General features: G+C 38.7%; 1 protein-coding gene across 1 annotated transcript in view; it reads left to right on the top strand.

Annotated features, from left to right (window-relative positions):
- The window catches only part of LOC149321290 (ataxin-7-like), a 129,528-nt gene that overhangs the window by 96,690 nt on the left and 5,032 nt on the right, over positions 1-27,806 (top strand). Inside the window, exons 6-13 of the mRNA XM_089518989.1 lie at positions 6,624-6,743; positions 15,944-16,199; positions 17,499-17,758; positions 20,172-20,254; positions 21,955-22,220; positions 24,231-24,429; positions 24,878-24,999; positions 25,567-26,518. Of these exons, the coding sequence (XP_089375115.1) occupies positions 6,624-6,743; positions 15,944-16,199; positions 17,499-17,758; positions 20,172-20,254; positions 21,955-22,220; positions 24,231-24,429; positions 24,878-24,999; positions 25,567-26,518 (2,258 nt within the window). The remainder of the gene's footprint in view (positions 1-6,623; positions 6,744-15,943; positions 16,200-17,498; positions 17,759-20,171; positions 20,255-21,954; positions 22,221-24,230; positions 24,430-24,877; positions 25,000-25,566; positions 26,519-27,806) is intronic.

The following is a 27,806-nucleotide window of genomic DNA, read 5'->3' on the forward strand; positions in this document are numbered from 1 at the left end:
ACTCACTAGAAGCACGTCAGCAAGTTGTGTCCTGCTAAAAAGAACCTTGTTTTCATTAAGTCACTCAATGTCTTAGTTGAAGGCAACTATAAAGAGAGAAGTCTTCTTATCTGTTTTAAATACCTGTATTGGAAGTGGGCTATCAATCAGTTAATTAGTTTCATAGCTGTAAACCCACCACCAAAAAAAGACTGTCTCTCGTGTGCTTGACTGTTTAACGGTAAGTACATTACCAGGAAAATTGGAGCAAATTTTCAGAGATTTGTGAGCAAGATCATGTAGATGCAGCCTGTTTTCAGACAGCCTCTGTCCTGATACCAGGTCATAATCTGGATTAGAATTATCTAAATCATCTCATACCATATTACCAGGTGCAGTATCATCCCAAATCCACAAGACATGGATACCTTTATTGGGACAGCCAAAATACACATTATACATGTTGCAACATTTCAAACCTCCACTGGCTTCTTCATCAGGTAAAGGTGTTAAAAACAATACAGGAGGAGGGAAGTTAGTTACAGCCCTGCATTTGATCACAACGTTGTGGTTGTTGTCCTCAGTTCATATGGTATAGACAAGTATTCATGCAGGTAGGACCCTCCTCTTTCTGGCCATATGGCTGCTGGGAGATTCAGTCCAGGAAACCAACTTTAAATTCCAAAGATACTGCTTTTGAGATTCAGTTTGAGATCCATATTACCAGGTGGTTAGAAGCTATATGCTGACCCAGAAAAGGCTGGACAGTAAATGTGCATGTCCTAGGGTTTGTAACTATATTTGTAGTTAGCTGTCATTCTCTTTCTCCAGTCTCTTTATAATGATTTTGCATTGTGCTGTTTTAAACCATTTGCACTCCTTGTTGATGCTGAAATCTTAAGATCCTGTTAAATTCATGCATGTGGATCCCTCTGTATTCAACCTTAATGTCTTGAGGAAGATGTCAGTTAAAATATTAACTTTGCTAAAAGTTGAAGCAGTTTCTATCATTGCAGCAACACATTTCTCCCCTGTCCCATTGATAGAAATTACCTGTATCCATATACTGTTTGCAGAACCAATTCAGTTGATTTTCAGATAGTGAAGTCAAGCGACATTCTTTGCTCAAGAATCATTGAGAAGACTCATTTGCAGAGAGCTAGTGATACACCATCTGCTGACATTGCAGTTTTCTACTTTTGTCTCTACTCATTTTAGGCCAGCTTTCTCTTCATCAAATCTTGATGAACTAACGTTTGTAGGAATTTAAAATATTATACATGTAGACTAGTAGATTCTTTAAAATTACCTAAGGTGCTGAAAAAGTGTGGCATTATAGAATACATAGTTTCAGCATTTGGACTCTTTTTGTCTCTTCAATTATCAAAATTCATCTAGCATGAAATCTTTATAGACAAGTTTACAGATTTTTATACAGCTCACTCACAATGTTATAGAATGTGGAAGATTTTTATGGATACAGGCAAACCTTGAGGGTTGAGATTTAATTTTTAAATTTGTGGTTGAATTTTTAAAGGTGTACTGCTGTGAATATTATATAGTCATCACTTCACTTGTCATTTTATACAGCACTTCTTAATTGGAAAAAGCTTTTCCATTTTAACCTTGTTACATTTTGGTTTTAAAAAAGCCCTGTGAGGCAAGAAGCTACTACATTCGGCCCTCTGTATCCACAGATTTTTCATCCACAGATTCAACTATCCGCGGCTTTAAAATATTTTAAAAAAATATAAATTCCAATATGCAAACCTTGACTTTGTCATTTTATATAAGGGACACGATTTTACTATGCCATTGTAGTTAATGAGGTGAGCATCCACAGATTTTGGTGTCCATGGGCGATCCTGGAACCAAAGGCCAGCATATACCAAAGGCCCAGTGTATATCCTCTCCCAGATTCTGTAGATATGAATCCAGCCCATTAGACACTGTGTAAAAAAAAAAAATAAGAGATTGATTTCTTTGGGATGCAGATGTTCCTTTCTAAAATAAGCCTTTATCCCCTATATGTTTTACTATGAGGTAGAATGGTTGTGGAAGACATCCTCTTGCCAGTGTTCATTAAAGTACTTGGTTGCTAACAGGATTCTGTATTCTGTGCAATAGAAATTGAAGAGCTACCTGTATTGTTGTAATATAAATTATTATTATTATTATTATTATTATTATTATTATTATTATTATACACTAATAAGTGTGTACAATTCATTTGGCTATTTAGCATGTTTTCATAATTATGTACAGATGAGTTATGGGAGGGGCTGGGTCTTAGGCCCTATGTTGGGCACTGAAGTCCCAGTCTTAAGTCTTCTGCTCTCCTTCTTGTATTGATGTTGCTACTTGACTGTATCTGAAATGTATCTCTTTAGATATAACAATAGTATAACTCTATCTTCTTTTTATATGTTCCCTGACATTTCCTGGATGATAACAGTTGTCACATATTTTTTATTTTTGCTGCGGAGCCACAGAAATTTAGTAGTCATAAGTGTACTTAAGAGGTGGGTTTCTCCATGGTATCAAGTCAGCCAAATGTCTCTGCAGTATCGTAAAGGCACCAGATCCTGGCTGATCTTGGAAGCTAAGCAGGATGAGCCTTACTTAGTACTTACATTGGTGACTGCTAATGAATACTAGAATTGTAGAATCACAGACCTGTAAGAGACCTCAAGGGCCATCCAGTCTAACCACCTGCTATGCAGGAACTTACAATTAAAGCATGCCCGACAGATGGCCATCAAGCCTCTGTAAAGTCAAAGGGTGTCATACTGAGGATGGAGCAAGCTTGTTTTCTGCTGCTCTAGAGAATAGGACCTGGAACAATGGACACAAGCTGCAGGAAAAGATATTCCAATGTGAAGTCGAAGGCTTTCATGGCCGACATCCATAGTTTTTTGTGGGTTTTTTGGGCTATGTGGCCATGTTCTAGAAGAGTTTCTTCCTGACGTTTCGCCAGCATCTGTGGCTGGCATCTTCAGAGAAATGTCAGGAAGAAACTCTTCTAGAACATGGCCACATAGCCCGAAAAACCCACAAAAAACAAAAGAGATTCCACCTAAACATCAGGAGGAACTTGCTGACAGTAAGAGCTGTTCAAGTGTGGAGCACACTCCCTCGGAGGGTGGTGGAGTGGTCGGGGTGCTTTGATTGTGTATTCTTGTATGGCAGGAGGGTTGGACTGGATGGCCCTTGGGGTCTCTTCCAGTTCTATGAAATACCTTTTTGCTTTCAATCTCACACTGCGAGATTTTCAAGAGAAAGCTGACATTCTTTCCTCTAGTCTATTGGTCACACTAATCAAGGAAAAGGTGGTGAATCCAGATCATGTGTACCCATGATCTGTTTCTCATTCCTTGGGTATAATAAGCACTGGCCCTTTCACTCAGTGGCAATGTAAAAGTATAATGGAGAATCACAAGAACTATCTAAGAGTCCTTGCATGTCTTAACAGTTGCCTGCAAACAACCTTTGTAGTTATTAATTGCTTGTGTCTAGACGGGTTAGAATTTTCCAAGTTCTGTCTTTCCCTTTGAAGTCCCCAACTTGCTATTGCATTGAAACTGAGAGCCCTTTGGGGATCTTTTCCTCTTTTTACTCAGGATTTTTTTTTCTAGTGGGTGTATTTTTATTTATTATTTATTTTAAATGTTTATGTATCATCTCTTAACCCTTACAGGGGGGCTGCAACACATCATAACCTGGATTTTTTGAAAAGTACAGTGGATAAAAAAAGTTCCATTTTTATTCTTTTGCTTAATATATGGTGAGATGGTGAAGTATTGTGAATGGTGTTCTTCTCTTTTGAATACGTTGACAGCAATTTAAAATCATTTGTTTTTGATTTTATCATTCTGTGGCAGGGATGAGGATCATGTGGTTCCTAAGGACATTTCTTTGCAGCTCCTGGTACTCCATCACCCTTCCCCTCTTTATACAAAGGAATCTTGTAGCACCTTTGAGACCAACTGAAATGAAAAAGCTTTCACAGACTTGAGTCTGTTTCCACCCCATTCATCTGAGTAATTAGACTCAAGTCTACAAAAGTACCTGCTTGCTTTCTGACAGTCTCAAAGGTGCTACAAAGTCCATTTGCATACTGGTTTTCCAGACTAACACAGCTATGTCATAGAATACTTCCTCTACTTGGTATTTTTGTGAGAAAAGGGAGAATTGTGCCTCAGAAGCCTGGTAGCAGGTACAGTTCTTCCCTAAAATAAGGAGGAGGGGTACATTATTTTCACAACTACAGAAGCTAACACATTTTAATCAAAGATTAAGCCACTTCCAGTATTGTCAGGAGGAGAGTTGTCTCAGATTCTCCAAGGTTGCCCGTCCTTGTTTTACATTCTGAAGTTTGACTGGATAAGACAATTTAGATTTGGTCTTTTACTGTGTTTTTATTTTGTTGCTGTGCGTGTACTTTGGACCTAAGAAGTATTTTTATGTTTAATTTATCATACAACCCATGCTGGTCATTTTGTATTGCACAGTAAAATACTTCCATTTAGCAGACTATACCTTGTTTTTCTTGTTTCATTTTCATTTTCTTCTTTGGAGAACGAGAAACCTTTCAGTGATAAGTCCTTTTTTATTTTTTGCCACAGCATTCCATAAACCAATGGTCCCGTAATCTGTCTCTTGCTCTGTTTTGTGACCACAGTTGTTTTGTGCAATCTTAACTACAATCTGAAGAGTTGTATCACTTAACCCAGACTGTGAATCTGAGCCAGCATTGCACAACCAGAGGGCTGCACATGCAGTAGAGCTTTCCTGCCATCTCCTTTCTACTACATCTCCTTGATCTTATATTCTGCTCCTATATAAATGACCTAACATTTTCTAAGCATGGAACTGAGATTTAAAAGATAAGATGGTCCCTGTCTTTCAGGGTTGTTGTTGTTGTTGTGTGCCTCCAAGGCATTTCCAACTTATGGCGACCCTAACGCAAACCTGTCATGGGATTTTCTTGACAAGATTTGTTCAGAGGAGGTTTGCCATTGCCTTCCCCGAGGCTAAGAGACTGTGACTTGCCCAAGCTCACCCAGTGGGTTTGCATAGCCAAGCCAGGATTCAGATCCTGGTATCCAGAGTCCTAGTCTAGTGCTCAAACCACTGCACCATGCCAGCTCACATCTTCAGGATTACAATGCAAGATATATATGATGAAACAAAACCAATGGGAACAAGAGAACAAGCAAATTGAGGACATAGTACTTGATAAGGTACATGAATGTTATAATGACCGGTCTGCCATGTCAGATCATTCTGGGAATGAAGGTGCTAACTTGCATCAGTCCAAGTAAGCAGTGGAGACTCATAGAGTTGGAAGAGACTCCAAGGGCCATCCAGTCCAACCCCCTGCCATTCAGAAACTCACAATCAGTGTCTCAGTGCTGTCCTCCGGCCACCCCTAGGATGGTTGAACTGCTGCTGATGGGAGACAGTTCTGGGAGAGGAGGAACCAAATGGCAGTTTCTGTCAACTGAGGTGATTTAATAAAAACATGTTGCTGGTTTAAAGTAACATAAATTTTTAGGGCACTGTCATATTTCTCTGAGTTGTAAAGACTGGAAGTGTGCAAGCTGTTTAGTTTCTTTACGATGGTATGTCTTTTTGCCATTCATGCCCAGTGAACTCTTACTTCATACTTTAAGGTTTCACATATTTACATCCAAGTGTGACATCATACTATTAAAATATTTGTTTTTAGCAACTTGGAAATCCTGTATGCTGGCATCTGTTCTGTCACATCATTCACAAGAAGTGGGTGTTGCGTTTTTGTCATATGTTCTTGTTGTGTGCCTTCAAGTTGTTTCCAACTTACGGAAACCCTAAGACAAACCTATTATGGGGTTTTCTGGGGAAGATTTGATCAGAGCGGGTTTGCCATTACCTTCATCTGAGAGTGTATGACTTGCCCAAGGTCAGTGGGTTTCATGGCTGAGCAAGGAATCGACCCAGGTCTCCAGAGTCGTAGTCCAATGCTCAAACCACTACACCATGCTGGCTCTCATACAGCATGCTTTTAACTTAAAGTGTTTGGATGCCTATATTGTACTGGGCAAGTCACAGTCTCTCAGCCTCAGAGGATGGCATTGGCAAACCCCCTCTGAAGAACTTACCAAGAAAACCCTGTGACAGTTTCACCTTAGATGTTGCCATAAATCAGAAATGGCTTGCAGGCAAATAATACCTCACACACCATAATTCAATTTATTTTTCACTGTAAATAATTCAAAAAACAGGAAGACAGAAACCATAACACACTATAACATACAAATTTACAACTACACATTCAATCTAACCTCACTAATTATGCTATAACATAACTTGACTGCTAACACATAACACATGACTTCCTTCCCAACAGACCTTGTTAATATTTTAAATTTATATTGCTTCTCTTAAACCTGAATAATTCCAATGCATATCCTATTTTTGTTCTCTTTTTTCCTATACATCTTCTTGAATATAAACATAGATTTTCAAATAACATTTATTTTTTCATGCCTTTCAGGCTTTTCAATTTTCTTACATGTATACTCCGGTTAAAATTATACAGTTGTACCTTCCATCTGCAATAAGTCAATTTATAACTGACACTATGTAACAATTTATTTCAGCACTTAATTTCACTTATGTGAGATCTGACTGTACTTGTGTTAGCTATACGTTGACTATTGGAGATGCTGCAGATTCTTATCTTCTAACTCCTCTCTTTAATGATCACCCACTCAGACAAGGTAGCTGCATTATTTGTTTAGTCCTTTATTTCCCTGTGATGTATATTATATCATATTATGTATAAGGGTCCACTAGGGGGCTATACTAAGAGGTTATTCCCTGTATTAGAGTAGAGCAATTTCTGCTTTAATTTCACCCCATTTCACTGCATACTTCAAACTGATACAATATGCATTTGTATAACCCAGTCTCCTACAAAAGAATTTTTATGGAGTTTAATTTTGCTAGGTATCATAGCTCATTTCATGAACACATGATTGCCAGAAATATTTGTGCTTGCATTTTATTTCAGGCAGCTTGGCATCTTTCTACCTTATCTTTCCTGCCTTAATATTGAACTTAGCAAAATTTCCATTGATGGTCTTACTGCCAAAATGATTATTAAACAGTTAACACTGACTGGCTAGTCCAGCAAACAAAACAAAACCAAACAGTACTTAGATACATGTTTGTCAAAATGCCATCACCACAGTTGAGTACTTCTGTTATTTTTCTCCACCTATCCTTGTTGTTCTGTTATAAAGAGAGAACTCTTCTGTCGTTTTAGGAAGATGTAAAATGGAAGAGGCTGGTAACTTGGTAGTGGATCAGATACTATTTTTAACTGTGACATGTATTGGGATACAGAATTTGCCAAGTGAATAGTAGTTAAGAGGGTAGAAATAGTCAGCAATATTTCTTTGCTTCATATAAGGGCTCTATCATGACTAATACTGGCTTTAACAATATCATAAAGCATCTCTGAACTTTTCAGGCCTCCAAATAGTAACTTAGCAAATCCACTCTGGGATTCCCGCCATTGTTATAAAAAGACACTTGGCACTTAGTACTTTGTCCTATTTAGAAGCACAGAATTTACTAGGCTGTAAAACACAAATACACTTGCACAGCACGTAGTTTTGTAAATAGGCTAAATGGCCTGTGTTGTTGGGGGAAGGGGGGAAGATTTATTAAGTAAGAAAGCACAAGCCTTTATAAGTTCAAAGGGAGTTATTTTAGGAATTGTTAGCGTGTTGTAACAGGTTTTTATTTGGGTTTTATTTTTATTAGATATTTATTACAGAATCTTGGCACTTAATAAAAATTTGTGAAAAGATTTTGCTTTTTTTCTTGTTTTGAAGTGTATATAAGTATTTATGACTATATTCCTAAAAAGAAATCCCGAAAATGTTATCAGTGCAAAAACATAGTCCCTACTAATTTTTTGCCCAGAGATATTGAGGTACTTAGAATATAAGATTATGACAGTATTTATTATGACACTGTAATAACTGTCAATTGTTACAACAAATAATGTTTTGTTTGAATAGGGAGCATTGAGATCACAGGGATTGATGGTTGGAAAGGTCTGAATTACTGCAGTAAGACAATTACTGACTCTTCCAGTAACTACCTAGTAGGATTTTAGTTAATGGAGTAGAGGAGTTAAGCAGCCTTACAGTTGTGAAAAATGGGATGAATTAGCTAAACATTTACCTAGCTAATCTAATGAGTGTGAATTACTATTCTTTCTGCCTGTGCTGGCTTGGGTGATGGTGGGAAAGGTTGGACCAAACATATTGATTGTTACACTTTTTTTCCCATTGTGTAAAAATGAATTTAGCATACACAAATAAACAGTGCTCAGAATTTTTTTGTACAGTCTTTGAAATAAAGTGGCAAGGCAAATGTAGTTTGTATAAAACAAGTACGTGTATCATATGTACATAATGTAGTACTGTAGTTCTTTTTGTGGCTAGACACTGCCATGGTAATTATTCTTTGAAAGAATAGTCAGTTTATGGTTTCATTGTTCCCCATATTGCCAGTGAAAAGATCTTGAACACTAAGTCTGGGAAAGATGCAAACTCTATGGCCACCATAAATTAGTTTTTGCCAGTCAGAAAAGATACAGCAGGGCCAGGTAAATGGAGAAATAGTGTTCTTTAGCACCACGTTGAAACATTTAAATCTCTTGATCCAAATTCTGATGGAATTCCAAATGATTAACTTTTTAATGTTAATTTTGCTGTTTCAAAGCATGCTCTATCTTGTGGAGTATTATATTTTCAGGAAGAAATTCTCCCATATGAGGAGGGGCAATTGCATCTTGCCATCCATCTCAAAATTCAATAATTTTTTTAATCTGTAGTATACAAAATTGTGAAATTGATTTATTATAACATGAGTCGTAAACTTGTGTTTGGACTTCTGGTTTGTATTTCTATATGTGACAGGTCAATGGACCTTGTACAAGAACATAGAATTTAATGTAAAACAAGAAAGCTGCTTTTTATCCACTATTAATACATTCTGCAAACCTCACCAAAGACAACTAATCCATATGCATGTATATAATTATAAATAGCCAAACAGTTCTTTGATCCAAAACAGTGTTAGATATTTCTGAAGAAGTTATTCTAGTCTTAAGGATCTCATTTGGACTGTCAATCTTAGAGTAGAGCAAAGCACATGCAGGGTTACCCAAAATTCACCCGATGGTACTGTTTTCCCTGTGATTTCCTGGAATCATCTTTGCACATAGACTCTCCATGAAACAGTAGCAGTTTACTAAAGAAAGTAGCTATCTTCTGCGGTAGGGAAACAAATTCTGGAAAGTAGAAGAGGAGGCTCTATTCTAGAAATAGTCTTGTGAATGATCAGTTGGTGGAGTTGGAGCAACCTCTTTCATAACATGATTAACAGGGTTACATGACAAACCCAGGTAACTGCATACTGAATAGAATGTTGTTATTCTATCAAATAGAATAGTATTTTAAAAACTTCAGTTTAAAAAGAGTTGCATTACTTAACGTATATACTCAACTACAAGTTGATTTCATGTATAAGTCGAGGGCAGGTTTTGGGGTCAAAATGATGGATTTTAATATGACCTGTGGATAAGTCGAGAATAAGATTTAGGGTCGTGTAACAAAGGATCCAAAGAATGAAGCAAATGAAACTGATGCCAAAGAACACAAAATTGCAGGAGGCATAACCGTGTTCACACTGAAGGATGGATGGATGGAAGAGTGGAGGGAGGTCAATGCTTCCAGGGCAGATTAAATAAACTCATGCCTTTCACCAGGGGATGCATGTGTATTTGTGTGTGATTTAAAGTACAGTACTTACATTGACCCATGGATAGGGTTGCCATTTCACGGTGGTGGGCGGGACTTTCCCGCCCCCTGGGGGGCGTGCCCGGTCCCGTCTCGCCCCCGCCCCCGGGTGGCTGCCCAACTCTGAGCTCCCAGGGCTGCTGCCTGCCTTCTATAGAGTGCTGCCTGTGAAGCATGCCTGGAACAGCAGCAGGAGGACTGAAACCAGCAGGGGCGGGGTCTGCTGCACTGCCCTGCCTCTATTGGCCAGCCCTCTGCTTCCTTATTTGGGCAACATCCAAGCAGGGAGGAATTTACACTCAGGCAAGCTGCTTCCCCCTTTCTCTTTCCCCTCCTTCTCTTCTTCTTGTTACTCCGTTGTTTTTCTCCTCCTCCTCTTCCCCCTCTCCTTGTTCTTCCTTTCTTCCCCCTCCTCATCTTCTTTTTCTCTTTCTTCCTCTCTCTAAGCCCCCCTCCTCTTCTTCTCAGGGGTCCAGGGCTTCTCAAGGCTTTGCCCCCATTAGAAAAGAAAAAAGGCTTTGGATCTGTCCCATAAATCCCTCCTAAGTTGAGACATACCTGGGAAAAAGAGGGGGTGAGGGGTTTGGGGGGGTTGGAGGGGGCAAGGAAAAGGAGGAAGGGGGGAATTGCTAAGAAGGCTTGGGAGTGGGAAATGTAGTTTGCAGTGGCACAAGGGACTGCCTGTGATCTTGCAAATGCTAGCTTGGAAGTGGGAAATGTTCTTGTAGAATTTGGGGGGGGGAGGTGTTTGGCCAGAAAGAGAAGTACATTTCAGCCTTCTGTCTAGGAATAATGCCAAAATGTCCTCCATTTTGAGCATGCCTAAGAAACATGCATTTATATTAACATTTTTAAAAAAATTATCAATTTTTTCATGTGTCCTCCATTTTTTAAAAAACGTGTCCTACATTTGAAAATCTGGCCCTACATTTGTCCTACATTTGTCCCAGTTTGGAGGTCCTGCCTTATGGCAACCCTACCCATGGATAAGTCAACTCAGGTTTTTGTGGTATTTTTCTAACCTAAATTACTCATATTTAAAAAAGCAGGAGAAACTCGGAATTAAATCACTCACTACATTTCATTTTCATTCTTTGTAAGCAGATCTTCAGTCTCTAACCTTTCAAGTCAGAGGAATTCCAATCCATAGCAAGAAAGAATCTGTAAACTTATCTACAGATTAAAATATTGTTACTTCACACCAGTTATTGTGTTGTTGTAGCCTGGCAGTGGGGTGTTTGTTAAGTACCATTAGCATTCCTTTTAGTGCGCCTGTGACAATAGGACAGTGAGACAGATGACAGGATGAGAAATGTCTGATACCTTTATCAGATGATCTTTAGTTACAACACAGCACAATGAAAATTATATAGAAATAATTGTAATTTGAAGTAGAGCGTGTATGTTCAGAAAGATAATCTTTTCTTTCCTCCTGTAGTGGCCTGCCATCCTCCGTAGCTGGTCAGTGTTATCAGTGCTTTTTGTGGTTAGGCCTAAGTTTTTGCACCTAAATTTTATGGCAGCTTAGACAAGTCCAAGGCAAGACATGAGAAGTGGCAGAGAGGAAAGTGAGCTGGCTCTCCAAGGCCCAGGAAGCGTATTGAAACTTTAATAACTTAGACCTGATAATGGGGACCTGTAAATTTTTGTTTGCATGGCTGGAGACCATTATTCCCATAGTTTGTTTTTAATAGTTTATATATATAATTGAGTTCTTTGAGGATGATTTCATTTCAGAAATGGTTTGAAGAGTATAAGCTGGAAGAGTTTTAGACCTCCACCCAGCTGTGCAAAATGGCCATTATAAATCATCTTATTTAACATTTCACATGTGAACCTGTGTACTAACAAAGTCTGATGTGTGAGACTTTGCTGGTAAAGGCATCACAAGTAGTTTTCACTGACTGGCCCTAGGTCTTTCTGTAAAAACAAAGATTGTGTGCGACTTTTAGCACCTATAGTTTGAAGAGAATGAAAGTTTCTTTTTGATATGCTATCTTCCATTTTCATATGAAGAGTGATATTCAAAGATATTACTTTAATTTTTAAAGTCAAACTTAACTACTTTCTTGGCATACCATTGAAGACCAGGGTAGTTAATTTCAGTAATTGCCTCAGGAGAAGTGAGCACACAATTGTGAGGCAGTTAGCGCTTAGTAGAACAGAGGCAAATTCTACCTTACTGCCAGTTCTTTATACTGAAGGTCGAAGAAGTCAATTTAGCTGAAGACAAAGCTGACAGAGGGAACTTGTCTGTCATACTGTTTGTTCTGTAGACTCTAGAAGTTTGTATTCAAGAGCACTTGTTAAAAATGGCACAGATTCCTGATCCATCTACACATGATACTGTAAATATAATCTTGCAAACCTTGAGAAATGTTGAGATTGATGAAAAACAGATTGTAAATTAGGGCTGTTGTAAAACAAGTGTTATACAGGAAAATATGATGGTTTTCAGAAATTGCTGCAAAACAAAAAAAATTCCTTATGTCCATTGTTTCAGCCACCAGTTGTATCTAGTTATAGTACATTCTTTGTCAGCAAAGAGAATGTCTATATTAAGCAGTTCTTTCAAGTTTGTGATGCAGTCTAATTAACTTATAATCCAATATTTCAATAAAATAATGTCATTAAACTGAAATGCCTTGTTGTGCAATGTTGGGTAGAGTATCTAGCATGTGTAGATCTAGTAGAACTTTTCAAATTCTTTGAGAGTGACCCTGATGCCGCCCTGAAACCATAGGACGTCTACAACAGATCACTCACCCAAGATTTGTATTTCTGGTACACATAATGAAAAAGCTGTTACAGCCAGCAAATGCTATTCTGCATTCATTTTGAAAGGGTATTTCCAAAGCTCTTGATGTTATAGCAGCAATTTCAAAGGAAATAAGTGTCTGCAAAATAACAGTTTTCAAAACCTACTTGAAGAAGCAAGATAGAAAGAAGACAGTAAATGGTTAACCAATCAGATCATGATGACTCAAAACCAATGCCAGTGTTCGTAAACCTAACACTCACCTACAAAAAAAGCTGATGTGTGAAGGCAGTGTTGTTAATGCTGTGAACAAGACTCCTTCCACAGAGGATGAGACTTTTTAGAGAATTTGTTTCAATGCAATTGATAAAGTGTGAAATGGCAACTTGATTATGTAAAAGGAATATGCACATTTTGGCTGCCATGCAAACTCTAAAGCGTATAGTTACAGATTACTTCCTTGACATAAACAAGTGCAGACCCCTGCACAATTTTTTCAGTTCTCCTGATGAAGTGCAAGGATATGGCAGAATAATGCAAAATCCCAACCCTTCACAAATTTACTGAAACACTCCCATGTGTATACAGAAGCCTTTCCATTTTTCAGATTTGATGCATGTGCTGACACCATATAGCTATTCACTGCTTCATTGGGGAAAACCACTAGAATATTCAACATAACTAGTAGAATTTTGGATGATTCTCACTTATGCTGCAAACTAATTCTGCCTTTCCAGACTGTCCCAAACTTCAGACAATTAAAATTGCAGCTGTTAGACTACTAATAGTGTTTGGTTGTTGGAAAGATATCCCACCACTTGAAGATTTCCTAGTTTCAGTCCTAGCTTCTGAGCACAATTTAGAATGCTACGGCTTAGCTTTAAATTCCTGTTCAGTTTGTGATGCAGGTATCTGCAAATATACCTTCTCTAACACAGACTATCTCCTTTAGGTACCACTACCATCTGGGATGGAGAGAGTGGTGACTACTGAGTTCTTGGTTGTGACACTAGATTTCCCACCTCCTGTAAATGGGGAGAAGAGTTTCTAATGGTGGTTGCTGCTAATATATGTTAGAAATACTTTTACTTCAGCTCGACCGATTCCCCCCCCCCCCCCCAATTTTTGTTACTTCCTTTAACTACTACAGCTGGCCATCCATATTTGTGGCTTTGACTTTTGTGATTTGATTATTTGCAGTTTGGATTAATATGTTCTCTAGGAATGTTTAAGTCCTCCAGTGCAATTCTGCTGGAAACCATAGAGTTTTGCTGGAGAACCTAGAAGTTCCTAGAGAAAACACTTCTCTAGGCATTTGTAGGTCCTCCAACATGATTCTGTGACCAACTTCTGTCAGATGTTGACCATTCAATTGCATTCGAGGACCTGGAGATTCCTAAAGAGGTATTCTCTCAGGTAAAAAGAATAATATTTTTTATTTGGGGTTTTCCCACATTCATGGGGGTCTGTCACCCCAAACTGCAGAGAATGTTGAGGGACCAGTGTATATTGTTTTATTTCTGTTGTGCTTTGTCAATACTGTAACTTGCCAAAATGTTTTGATTGAAGGGTGGTGTATAAATATGTTTAAGTTCTCTTTGCAATCAATGTATTATGCATAATTTAGATAAATAAAGGAGAGAAGAACCACTGGACCTCATCCCCTTTCCCATCACCATTCCCTTCTCCTTTTGTTTCATGTCTTTTAGATTGTAAGCCTGAGGGCAGGGAACTGTCTGATTAAAAATAATAATTGTAAGCCGCCCTGAGAGCCATTAGGGCTGAAGGGCAGGATATAAATACCTAAATAAATGAGTGAATAATTTCAATAATATTTTAACAAAGTAGGTCAGCTTCATACCTGTAGACTGAATGGTGTGGAATTGGACTGAGCCCAATGTTGGCTTGCCTAATTCAAGCATCCAGATTTACTGTTTGGACTCTTTTAGCCACCATGTCACAACAGTTGTCTGTTTTATGGCAACTAAATTCTGTATCTTTCCCTTCTGAGTGATGTTTTGAGGAGGGTGGGATGATTATGGTAAAAATATATATTTTTTTATTTTATTATTTATTTATATCATTTATATCCTGCCTTTCTCCCTGGAGGGACCCAATGTGGCTCACAGATAAAACCTATAAAATTTAAACAATTAAAACATCTATATACATACATACAATAAAATATAATATAAAATCACATAAAATACAATTAAATTAAAAACAGACTCAAAACCCACCTGCTCCATAAAACCACCCTGCTATGTACAGAAAGCCTACTGACATAAAAATGTTTTTACTTGCCGGCGAAAGGCCAGCAGGGAGGGAACCAGCCGAGCCTCCCGAGGAAGGGCATTCCAGTGGGTGGGAGCAAACCTGTGATCTTGGTGGGACTGAAGAAAGCCTTCTCCTGCAGATCATAAGGCTCTTGAAGGTTCAAATGGGAGATACGATCTCAAATAGTCTAGACCCAAGCCGTTTAGGGCTTTATAGGTCATGACCAAAATACAAGTTACAGTAAAGAAACAGGAACATTCAGACTTGTATTGTCACAATGCAAAAAAAGTCTTATTTTTAATGCACAATACAGGTATTGGTTTGTGTATAGGATTCCAGGGTGCCGTGCTATATATATAACACAGACATTTAAAGACCTAATACACAACAATAAAGTCAAGATCCAACAGACATTTTTAGAAAGTATCAATATTACATCAAATGCATCTGAGAAAGTAGACTGAAGTCTATGAAAGCTCATGATGCCAATTACTTTCTTTGAGTTAGTCTCAAAGGTGCTACAAGATCTCTGTATGTACTAATTCTACAGACTAACACGGCTATATCTTTGAATTCTGCATTTTCACTTAGTAAGACTGAAGTTTTATAAATTTAGATTTAATTAAATTAATTTAAATTTGTTAAAACATGAATGAAAAATATATACTTTAGCCTGGCACCAGAAAAGCTGGAAGTTAGTTATCAAGCATACAGCTTTAGGTAGGGCATCTGAAATCTGTGGCACTATCTCTCTGCCTTCTTCTTTGGAATCACATAGCATCAACAGAAATGGGATGGAGCTGCAAAATGTGAGTAGAATACAAAAAGTAAAACAAGTAGCAAAGCAATATGTGACAAAGTAAATAATATTGCAGCAGCAATGTATAAGAATGGCAGGCACAGTGCCCAAACCCCAACACATTGTAATAATTGATCCTGGAAGGCTTTCTGAAAGAGATTTTGTTTAAATTTCGCCAGTGAAGCAAGAGAAGTTTCAGCTTGCTTGGTGAAATGTTTCTGTGTTCCCAGTTTTCACTAACATCAATATGGTTTTTTTTCCTTCCAGAAAGAAGACACAGCTCCTCTAGCAAACCGCCTTTAACCCCTACATCCTCTTCAGTATTCTCCCTCTTTTCATCTCAGTCTTCAAAAAGCAAAGGTAGCAGTGGAGGGGGGAGCAATCGGTCATCTAGTGGTGGAGGTACTAGTGTGTCATCATCATCCAGTTCCAAGTTATTGAAATCACCCAAAGACAAGCTGCCAATTGGTGGAAACAATAGGCCAATACATCTGGTACATAGCAAAGGTCCCCATGACAAAATGTGAGTATGGTTTTGTCGAGAAAGAATAAAACTTTAGGACTAACACAAATGCTATCTCTATTTGTGTATACTAACTCTAGTTAGAGTAGAGATAGTTATCTGTCTATCTCTGTCTGGCTCTAATACAATACTGACATCTGTGTGCCTGTTCTTGGAGGGAATGTTTAATTTGGTCAATGGCTACTAACCAGCAATTGATTAAAATGCAAAGTAGATGTAATGTGATTTTGTCCCACACTTCATTTTCTTTCCCATCAGTAACAGTTGAGCAGTGGTACATATAGACAGGACATGGTTAGATTAAACTGGGGCATGAAGTATTTGTTAAAAACAAAAATCGTTAAAATTATTGACATAGAACTGTGTTTCCCAAACTTTGGTCCTCCATGTGTTTTGGACTTAAACTCCCAGAAGCCCTAGCCAGTCGAACCAACAATCAAGAATTCTGAGAACTGAAGTTCAAAACATCTGAGGGACCAAAGTTTGGGAAATACTGACAGAAACTCTCCCAAAACAGTTTCAAAATGAGTGATAGCATTAACTATAGCTTCTGAGTCTTAATAGAATTAGAGGTACAACCCACATATTTATACAGTGGGCACTTGCTTTACATGGGGGATCTGTTCTGCGCCCCCTCCCCCCGCATAAAGCAAAGAATGCATATGCTTGAGCCCCATTATATCCCATGGGGCTTATGCTCACTGCACGGCCACGTGCGCCATCCACGAGCCCCATTGGATATAATGGGCCTCGTGCTCACCATGTGGTCATGTGCGCGCACCAGGCATTCGCCCGTTTACCGGGCGGCTTCAGCGTATGCTGAGAGCCGCCTATAAGGAGCCCGCATATGGTGTGGGCTCACTGTACTGTGTATAGTAGAAATCATAGAGATATGTGGCACTAAAGTCAGAATTTGTGTAAATTATTTTATGGAGGTAGTATGAAGGTGAGCATCTGAATGAGAAGTATTGTGTACTTCATAAAGGGAGACAATCCTGATCATGTGAAATGTATATCTTTCATAAAAGGGAAACCAGCCATTCCATTATGTAATTTCCATCTTTCACTCAAGATACCAGAGCCCTCTGAAGTTACTAAGCAAGATGCCTGACCATACTGTACTATTTAGTAAAGTGCTCCAATGCTGTGGACTCCAGGAGTGTTTAGAATATAGACGTATTTAATGAAATGGAAGGAAATTTGAGATTCAGTACATGGTCATTTTAAAACACTCTAGATAAGAGAGACATTATTATGTTACTATTACATATGGTCTTTCCTCATACTTCTTTCTTGCAGCATGACTCCATCTGTCAAAGTGGAAAAAATACATCCAAAGATAGATGGTGCATTATTGAAACCTGCTGTTGGTCCAACCTGTTCTACTACTGTGAGCTCCTCAATAAAGACTGGCCTTAATCCCTCAATACCAAAGCCACCCTTGCCTTCCCCTGGACAGATACTGAATGGTAAAGGTCTTCTCTCTGTGCCTCCATACTTGGAAAAGAAACAAGACGAGGGTACAAACAATAGGAAATTTTTACACAAACGATTATCAGGTAATTTTTAGAGTTTTGTTGATACCAAATTCTAACAGTATAAGAAAATTAAGTATGTTTTTCTAATATGTAAAAAGGTAAATATGAAAACTGCATGTTTGAAATTACTGTGATAATTGGAACATCATGAACTTTAGATGTGCTGTCTAAATGCTCAATATCATCTGTTATTGCCTGGGAGCTAAAGTACCATGCGTGACGCTCTCATTTATTTATTTACAAGTGTTTCTTTCCCATCGTGTATTGTGAGATATCTAGGAGGCTTGCAATAAAAATAACATTCTGAAACATTACATATGGTATAATTTTAACAGTTCATGCTGAAAATAAAATCATATATCTGTACACTTAGGGTGAAATCACTAAGCCCCACAGACTTTCATAAAAAGGCAAATTTTAATTTGGCATTAAATGAGGCCAACATCTGTACCATTTGGGCCTCCAAGAGGAGGGCATTCTACAACTGGAGTGCTACAGCTGAAAAGGCCCTCCCCCATGTCCTCAAACAGTTTATTGCTTCCACTGATGGGACACACAAAGGAGAGCCTCTCCAGCAGGTCTCAATCTTCAGGCAGGCAGGCAGGCAGGCAGGCAGGCAGGCATATGCAGAAGTACTCTTTCAAATACTGAAGTCCCAAACTGTTTAGGGCTTTAAATGTTATTACCAGCACCTTGAATTTAGACCAGAAACATATAGTAGCCAGTGCAGTTTCTTCAGAACAAGTGTTATATGATCTGCTTCTGTAGGTTTTGTAACTGCTGCATTTTGCAGTAACTACATCTTCTGTGTCGTCTTAAGAGGGCAGCCCGGCACAGTCCATTGCAGTAGTTTAACCAGGAGGTTACTAATATGTGATGAAGTTGCCCCTATCCAGGAATGACTGTAGCTGGCAGACCTGTCAAAACTGGTCCCACTCACTTCAAACCACATAGTCCAATTGGGTCTCAAGGTTAAGTTATAAAAAATGTTCCCAAGTTGGGCACTGTTCCTTCAGTCAGAGGAGTTTAGCCTAATCCAGGGCACATTGCTTACCCAATTCCCAGATCTATGAACCACCAGTTAGCAGAGTCTCCATCTTGTCAGCATTCACCTTTGGTTTTTTATGGGTTTTTTGGGCTGTGTGGCCATGTTCTAGAAGCTTTTCTTCCTGACGTTTCGCCAGCATCTGTGGTTGGCATCTTCAGAAAAGCATTCACCTTTATTGGCCTAATCTAGTCTAGCATCCAGGGAGCAGTTTAGCACCTGAGCAGCCCCAGCACCACCAACAACAAGGAAAAGAAGATCTGAATATCATCTCCATACTGATGGTATCTCACCCCAGAACTCCTAATGACATCACCCAGGATCTTCATGTAGATCCTGAAGAGCATAAGGGGATAAACAAAGTTTAATCCTGGTTGATTAATGCAGAGGTATAAAATCATTTTCCTCATGCAAGAAGTAGCCTAAAAACAGCACACATCATTTGATTTTGCTCTGTGGTTTTTAATTTCAAAGCTTTGATGTGACAAGCTCTGAATGTTGCCTTACTGCTTTGACTCTGGGAGTGCTCTGTTCAGAATTGAAGAAAATCACACAATCCATTGTGTTATCTATGTATTCAGAGGTTTCTTTGGGTCACTGAAACTTTTTGTGGAATACATTCTTCAGATTTTGCCAGTCGTAGACATACAAAGATGAAACAAAAAACCATTTTATATCCAAATGTTATACCTGCTGCCTTCATTTTCTATATTTGTCAGAGCCAGGGGTGTAACAGACTCACACTGAACTTAAATATTATTTGAAACTATAGTACAGTGCCCATGTAATTATAATCATTCTTATGCCCAAGATCCAATAGCATGATTCTGCATCGGACACCAATGGATTCAGAACTTTCTTCCCAACGTCCTGGTATAGCCCTCTAAGATTCCAAAAACCTGTTCCAGAGAGTTTTGCAGCATCCAGAGCAGGCTTTCAAAGTGTACAGAGGTCTGCAAGTGGGAGTGGAAACCAAGTGCACTATTGGCTATTTTTTAATGGAAAGATAATAAGACCTCCATATTTCACATTTGAAAGCAATTTTGAGTTTAGTTACACCTGCCAATAGATATATCTTGTTCACGGAAGCGTTCCCAGGCACTGTGTAATTATCTATCTGATATTTCATTGGATAGTAAATGTTGTTTTTAATTGTTGCCTACTTATTTAACCAATTCTATTTTATATTATTACCTATTGTTTTATACATATTTTGTAGATTGTACGCCGTTGGCAGGTTTCATTTTTATTAATTTGATCATTTGTATGTACAGCGCTGTGTACATTTACAGTACTATAAAAATAAACTATAATAATAATAATAATAATGTATTATGTTTTTTTAACAGACTGTATATTATAATTGTGTTCCTTTTTTGCCTTTCACAGAGAGAGAATTTGACCCTGATATCTATTGTGGCGTCATTGACTTAGAAACCAAGAAACCCTGTACTAGGTCTTTGACATGCAAGGTAGGATGCTTTCCTGATGAACAATTTTTTAAAAAAAATATCAGGACAGAGAAGTCAAAAATTCACCCAAACAACCCCAAAAGCAACATATGATATGGTTAAATAGAAGCTAATAAGAAGGGCAGCAAAATCTCCTGGTAGCAACAAGAAATTCAAAATTTTCATTAAAGTGTATTCAGACTGTGCATGTGCTTCTTTTGGGGGGCTATTGAGAGCCCAGGTGGAACACCACAAATGTTCTCTTATCTCACTGTCTCTCTCTTTGAAAAGATTGGGGCAGCCAAGAGACGTAATGTAATAACAATTTTATTTAGGTATGGTTTCCTTGAAATGGAAAAACAAGGGCAAGCACACAAGCAATTCTGATATGGGGATTTCTATTATAAAACAAAATATGAAATGAGAATAATTTAGGTAATTTGGGAAATAATCTTATATCTAAATATGGCCTCAGCCAACTTACCAGACATTTTTTTTCTCATTTATTATGTGAGATAATGTACAACTAAGAAATTGTGACTAGGATTGAATAGTATGCTTCATGCATATTGCCTTTTAACTTTATAGTATTTTTAACTGTACCATATATGGATGTGAGAGCTGGACAGTGAAGGAAGCAGACAGAAAGAAAATCAACTCATTTGAAATGTGGTCCTGGAGAAGAGTACTTAGGATACCATGGACAGCCAAGAAAGCAAACCAAATGGGTTCTTGAACAGATCAGACCAGGGCTTTCCTTGGAAGCTAAAATGATCAAGTTGAGACTATCATACTTTGGCCACATAATGAGAAGGCACAGATCACTAGAAAAAACATTAGTGCTAGGAAAGGTTGAGGGTAGAAGAAAGAGAGGAAGACCACAAACCAGACAGACTCAATCAGGGGGGTTATGGGCAGGGGCTTGCAGGATCTGGGCAAGGCAGTGGAGGATAGGGTTGCCATGAGTCGGAAGCGACTCGAGGGCAGCTAACAACAACAAGCAGAAGAACAAAATAACCCTTCCATGACTGTGCATGACTGCTGTTTTGTCAGCAGAGGGAGCACCAGCCAATTTAATGTATTTGCAAAGTGTGTGCCTAAAGGGGTATTAATGACATTAAATTATGCTGTTAAAATAATTCTGTTGACTGAGTCCTGGTTTTAGGAATTTCACAACTTTTAGGAATTTGGAAACATGATGGAATATTAATTCTTGGCTAGTCTTGTAGTACATATAGCTAATACCAGATGTACTAAATTTGATTTATCATGGAAAAAAGCTCCACTGGGATAGTATTTTATGAACTGAATGCTCCCTTTTAATAGCTGTCAAATGTCAGAAGCAAGGATAGCACATGCCCTTCACAGGTCTTTTCTGATAGTTTAACATGTGGTGTGTCACTGCAGGCCAGTTCACATATTTTGGATAGATGGCACTCTAATAGGCATTAAAGTCTCTGTTTCCATGTCCGCATTATTCTTTCTTCAGTCCAATCCTGAACTCTGAGGATTAGACAGGAGTTCCTCCCTGGTCAGTTCCTTCTTCCTTCTAGCATTAACTCCAAATTCCAGTTTGACCTAAAGCACTTTGTAAGAAGCTACATTACATGCCTTGGTTTTGCCCCTGGCCTCATAAGACTTCCAGGCCTTTGTAGGTACTGAATGATTATTTTCTACAATCTCTCTTCAACTTGGAGTAATCTCAGTTCATTGATTTACAGACACATTCCCTAACTCAACGGAGAGCTGTGCAGGGTCGGAGAAAGCGATTTGATTTATTACTCGCTGAGCACAAAAGCAAAACCAGGGAAAAAGAATTACTCCGCCATTTGGATCATCATCAGCAGATGCCCCCTCTCAGGGAACCACATCCCTCACCTTCAAGAACTTCCCAGGAGCTGCACCAAAATTCTCATGGAGTTATTCCTACAGAATCAAAGCCTTTAGTACCTAATAAACCCAAACCTCATACCCCCAGTCTTCCAAGGTAAATACAATCTGAATATTAGAATTCTGGTAAACAAACACAAGCGAAGAATGACATTTTGCATCATGAGTTGTGAAAATGTTTGTCTAGTCTGTCAAGTAGCACCAACTCTTCCACTGATAGTGCTTTTGCTACCACTACTTGCATTGGTCCTTATTTCAACATTATCATCCCTCTGGAGATAATTACATACAGCAAACAAAGTGTTTTGTAGCTGTTATCATTCTTTAGTTGATGGTCTAATTGAAAAGTGAAATTTGCACTTTTGCGATGCAGTGAGATTATTTTATAACCCTCAGATTCCCAACTGCCTCCCAACCATGTACTGACCAGGCCCACGCTTGGTTCCTGGGGTCAGGCATTCCCACAAAGCCCTTGTTAGATCTGAGCTGACTTGCTTGTTACACTTGGCAGAATAACAGGTCAATAAAGTGTAATTAACACTTAGATGTTTTCAAAATGAATAAGAACATAAGAGCCATATTGAATCAGATCAAAGGTCTATCTAGTCCAGTGTTCTAGTCGCACAGTGGTGAAGCAGTTATCTATGGGAAGCCCACAAGCGGGATATAGGTGCAAAAGTACTGTTCTTTTTGTGTTCATTGAGAAGCATGCTATCTACAATATTGGATGTAATATATAAACATGCTGATTAGATACAGGTCATTGTGACCTATTCTACAACTGGAAAACATGAGTGCATTAATATAGCACAGGCTGAAGATTGAAAATATTGACAAGAGCTTGGTCATCATTCTATCTAGTATGTTCTGAATTATGGACCAGAAATGACCACATAAAGGAGTAAAATACTTTGTGCAGTCAGCTTTCTTTTGGATTTTTTTCAGCAATAAACACACTGTAGTTGCCCTTTTGTGCAACTTGCTTAAAAGAAATTTGAGGAAAGACTGTTAGTAATTGTGCTAAGGAAGAAAGGATCATAGTTGTGAGAGGCTTAAGTATTTTCCAGTTTATAGCTGATTGATAAGATTTTTTTCACCTATTTTCTACATAATGTAGAACCTCTTGTAGGTTATTTTTTTAAATTGTAAAAACGAATATTAAAATTTGCCAGCCTTTTTATCTCAAAAAGTGTTAACATAATTTAGAAGATATTTGTTTGTGTTTTTTCAGATTTTTCAGATTTTGGACAATACATACTTCTTTCACTCTGGCCCTTTTCCTTATTACTTAGTTCATTATTCCAGTGTTTTTTCAAGAAATGTAGGGCAGTGTACATAGACCTGGCTTATATGTACCATAGACCTTTGAGGCAGGGAGGCAGGCAGAGAAGGTGTTATATTTTTGAGTTTGAATCCTGGCCTCTCTAATCTTTACCACTTTACAAATTTTGCTTGAAAAGAAATGGTTAGAGAAACTACAGCATCAGTCCCTGTTAGCACTGTTGTGAAAGAGTTTGGGTTGGGAATGGGATTTTATCTTGTTCACTTGATTGTTTCACTTTAATGTCACCTTTTATCCATGGAGCTCAAGGCAAGGGAGCATACATAGTCTCCCTTTTCATTTAGCCTTGTAATAATCTTCTCAGGTAGGTTAGCCCGAGAATGAGTGACTGATCCAAGGTTGTCTATTGAGATAAGTTGGGATGCAAACATAGGTGTCTAGGTCTAATGCTCTGACCATTGCCTTGGTGCTAGTTCTCTCTTAATCAGTGTGACTGTTGCCTTTGTCTTATAAAACGAGAGATCTCTCTCTTTCTGTACTACACTTTTTTATGAAAGGTTGTCTTGACTGAGTACTTGTCTTGAACCTAGTAAAACCATGTTTATTTCTGACTGGTGTTGGTTTAATTTGCTCTTGTTAGCTCATTTTCTGTGAATTTCATGTTGCACAAATAAAACCATAGTACACTGCCATATTCAATTGTCTATGAAAGATTTTCGGTATGATAGAAGGATGTGTGCAAAAATGCATTTAATGGTATATTTAAGCAACATTGTATATTGGCCTGCAATTTTTCACTTTTATTTGTTGATTCCTCTTATGAAGGCCTCCAGGCTGTCCAGCCCAACAGAGTGGGAATGCCCCTAGTGAGTCTCTGTCAGTCCATGAATCTCCACAGGCTCCCCTGCCTGCCACTGAGCCAGCATCTCGGTTATCCAGTGATGAGGGAGAATGTGATGAAAAAGAAGAGCCACTTGAAAAACTGGATTGTCTTTATTCAGATCATCATCCTCAACCAGCTGCTGTATGTTCCTAGTTGAATTTTCTGAGAGATGGCTTTGTTTTCTAAATTTGTGATTACAGATTAATTTTATTGTGTAGAAGGAGAAACAACAAAATGCACCTATGGATTTGGATTTAAAATACGTTTCTAATTACAGAGCATTGGGATTGGTCATGGTTGCTGTAGTATGACAACAGAAGCTACCAAGCTCTAGTAAACAGATCGAAAATGAAATAGCAGGCTAGTTGCACTGATACAGAGGCACATGTGCCCTGCATGCTACAAATGGGTGTTCTTTCTTGTATTATAATGACACATAATCAGGCTTATGACTTTGTCAATGCATTTGGGGTTTGTTTTTGTTTTTTTTCAACTATCATGTTTACCTTTGATTCATTTATATTTGCTGAAATGCTGCTTTCAATTAAGAAAATCACTAAAATGAATGTTCCTCCCCCTCATCCCCCAGTTTTGCACATTTGGTAGTCGACAAATTGGAAGAGGTTACTACGTGTTTGACAGACGATGGAACCATATCCGATGTGCACTTAACGTCATGGTGGACAAGCATCTTAACTCACAGATGTGGAAGTAAGTAGAAACTGAAGAGATTTCAGTGTGTCTCATTGTCAAATGTTGTTGCTCACATACTCAAAGGGTGAGCAAGGAAAATTTGCTTTCATTTGCTGGTCAAGAGAGCAACCAAACATTTTTGAAAGAACTGAAATTATCCATGATTTTGTGGGATCCATATCTGGTATTGCGGTTGTTTCTACGAGACCTAGGTGTTAAATTGTTTATTTTCTAGAATTGTTTCTTGTCCATTTCTTTTCAACCTGAAAACATATCAGAATTCCCTACAACAAGCAATTGATAGAAAGGAGCTGATTCGGAAAGACCTGAATGCTATTTGGTAGCTTCAAACCTCAGGACATAGGATATTTATCAAGGATTCTGGCACCCTGAAAAGAGGAAAGCACAGATAAGCTACGTTGCTCTGCCAGGGATCCTTAGCTGGCCCTGAGGGGTTGCTTAGAGAAAGAGCTTTGTTTATGTGAATGCATCCTGTGTTTCTTCTTAGGGCCTTGTAGTTAAGATATTTGGCTTCATAACATAATTATCTGCAAACGGCACTCTTTTTCTCCCCTTGCCCTCCAGGAAAATTCCTCCAGCAACAAGTAACAGTGCATCTGTACGTGCTCCACACCGGACAAGCTCAACGCCTGTGTCCCAATACGGTGCCAGCACAACAGGTTTCCACCAACCCACCACAGCTATGTCTCCACCAGTACTTGTGTCTCCTTCCTGTTTATCTCTTAGTGGTAAATCAGTACCATCTCATGGGACTACGCTAAATGCCAACCCTGCTAGTTTTGGTGCAGCAGAACCTGCCTGCAGTATGCAATCAAGACAAGTGTCTACGTCCCCTTCGACACCTCCAGTGCTTTCCTCAGTACCTTCACCTCTGTCCAGCAAACCTCAGAAATTAAAATCCAGCAAGTCTTTTAAGCCTAAGGAACCTTCCGCTAGCAGCACCAACTGTAACAGTACCAGTAGCAACAGCAGTAGCGGCAGCTCAGGAAAGAAACGTAAAAACAGTTCTGCGCTGCCAGCACCTTCTTCTCATTCCACAGAGTCCTTTAGGAAAAACTGTGTGGTTAACTCTGGAAACTCTGGGGCTTCTTATCACTCACCTGTGATGTCTTCATCCCACAGTGTTGGCCTCAATTGTATGACTAGTAAAGCTAACTCTGTTAGCCTCAAACATGACCAATCAGGGAGGGGCCCTCCAAGTGGGAGCCCTGCAGAATCGATTAAAAGAATGAGCGTGATGGTGAACAGTGGCGATTCCACCCTCTCATTGGGGCCGTTCATTCACCAGTCCAGTGAACTGAGTGTTAACTCGCACAGCGGGTTTTCACATTCACATCCTTCCCTAGATAAATTAATAGGAAAGAAAAGAAAGTGCTCGCCTGGTTCAAGCAGCATAAACAGCAGCAGCAAAGCAAACAAGGTTGCCAAATTGCCACCAGTGAACAACATTCACACAAAACACACTGGTGCAATCCCAGGGACACAAGGACTGATGAACAATTCTGTCCTTCATCAGGTATGAAATTTTATTTAAGTCAAACCCATTGTTATTGCTGTTGTGTGCCTTCAAGTTGTTTTCAACTTATGGCGATCCTAACACAACCCTATCATGGGGTTTTCTTGGCAAGATTTGTTCAGAGGAGGTTTGCCATTGCCTTCCCCTGAGTCTGAGAGCATGTGACTTGCCAAGGTCACCCTATGGGTTTCCTGGCAGAATTGCGAATTGAAACTTGGGCTCCAGAATTGTAGCCCAACACTCAAACCATTACACTACACTGGCTCTCAAGTCAATCTATATACAGATGAATTTGTTATTGCTGGACAATTCCTGTTCTAAATGCTGCTCATATTTATATTTGTCTTGCTTGAAAAAATGATGATGGGTATCTTGATTGTCTCTATTATGTGTTGGAGGACTTTTGGGAAATTAAAATGCAACTGTTCTTTCACAACCTTTCTTTCACAATGAATGTGGTTGCATTTCATAATTCATTCTGTTCCAACTTTTGAGATTGGGATTGAGTAGGAAATAGCATGTTCTGTTAGGGATTAAGAGCATATCCTGCAGGGCTTCCCTCCAATCAACTCAGGAAAGGCAAAGATAGCTGTGTACCTGTGGATTTTTTTGTTCTCTCAGCCAGCAGCAGATAATCCATGGGCTCTGAATCAAACACCAGCAGTTTAAAACAGGTCAGATGTGTCTCTGAAATCAACTCAGGTGTGTGTTATCTAAATATATCATGCATTTAAATTTAACAACCACATATAGTCTACTTGTCAAAAGCAAAAATGTTGCTGATGATTAGTTTGGAAAACAGTAAAAATGAACTAATGGACGATGGCTTCTAGGCCAGTGGGTAAGATTCGTCAATGGAATATAGTCATGCTATTCTTCAGTAAGCTTATTAATCTTTTAGAGGCCATTAGGACTTTGTTAAAGAACAGGTCAGAGGGTTTCTTTCTGCTTTTTGTGCCTTCAAGTTACCTGTCACTTTATGGTGATCCCATGAATTTCATAGGGTATTCTTAGGCAAGATGTACTCAGAGGTGGTTTTGCCAGTTGCTGAAATATAGTCTATAGCACCTGGTGTTCATTGGTGGCCTACCATCCAGGTACTAACCAGGGCTGACCCTGCTAAGTGTTCAAGATCAGATAGAATCTGAGGCCTTCAGGGTATTTAGGCCTTGCAACACAGAACTCTCTAAAAATATTATTGATGGTAATCTAATGGGAATAAAACAGTTCACTCTCCTAAACAAAGGGTTTGGCTGTTACAAGTGTCACTGGATTTTGCTAAATTATA

Source organism: Sceloporus occidentalis, unplaced genomic scaffold (genome assembly GCF_023333645.1).
Source record: "Sceloporus occidentalis isolate IW3139 unplaced genomic scaffold, rSceOcc1.0.p SCAF_1, whole genome shotgun sequence".
NCBI classification, from domain to species: domain Eukaryota; kingdom Metazoa; phylum Chordata; class Lepidosauria; order Squamata; family Phrynosomatidae; genus Sceloporus; species Sceloporus occidentalis.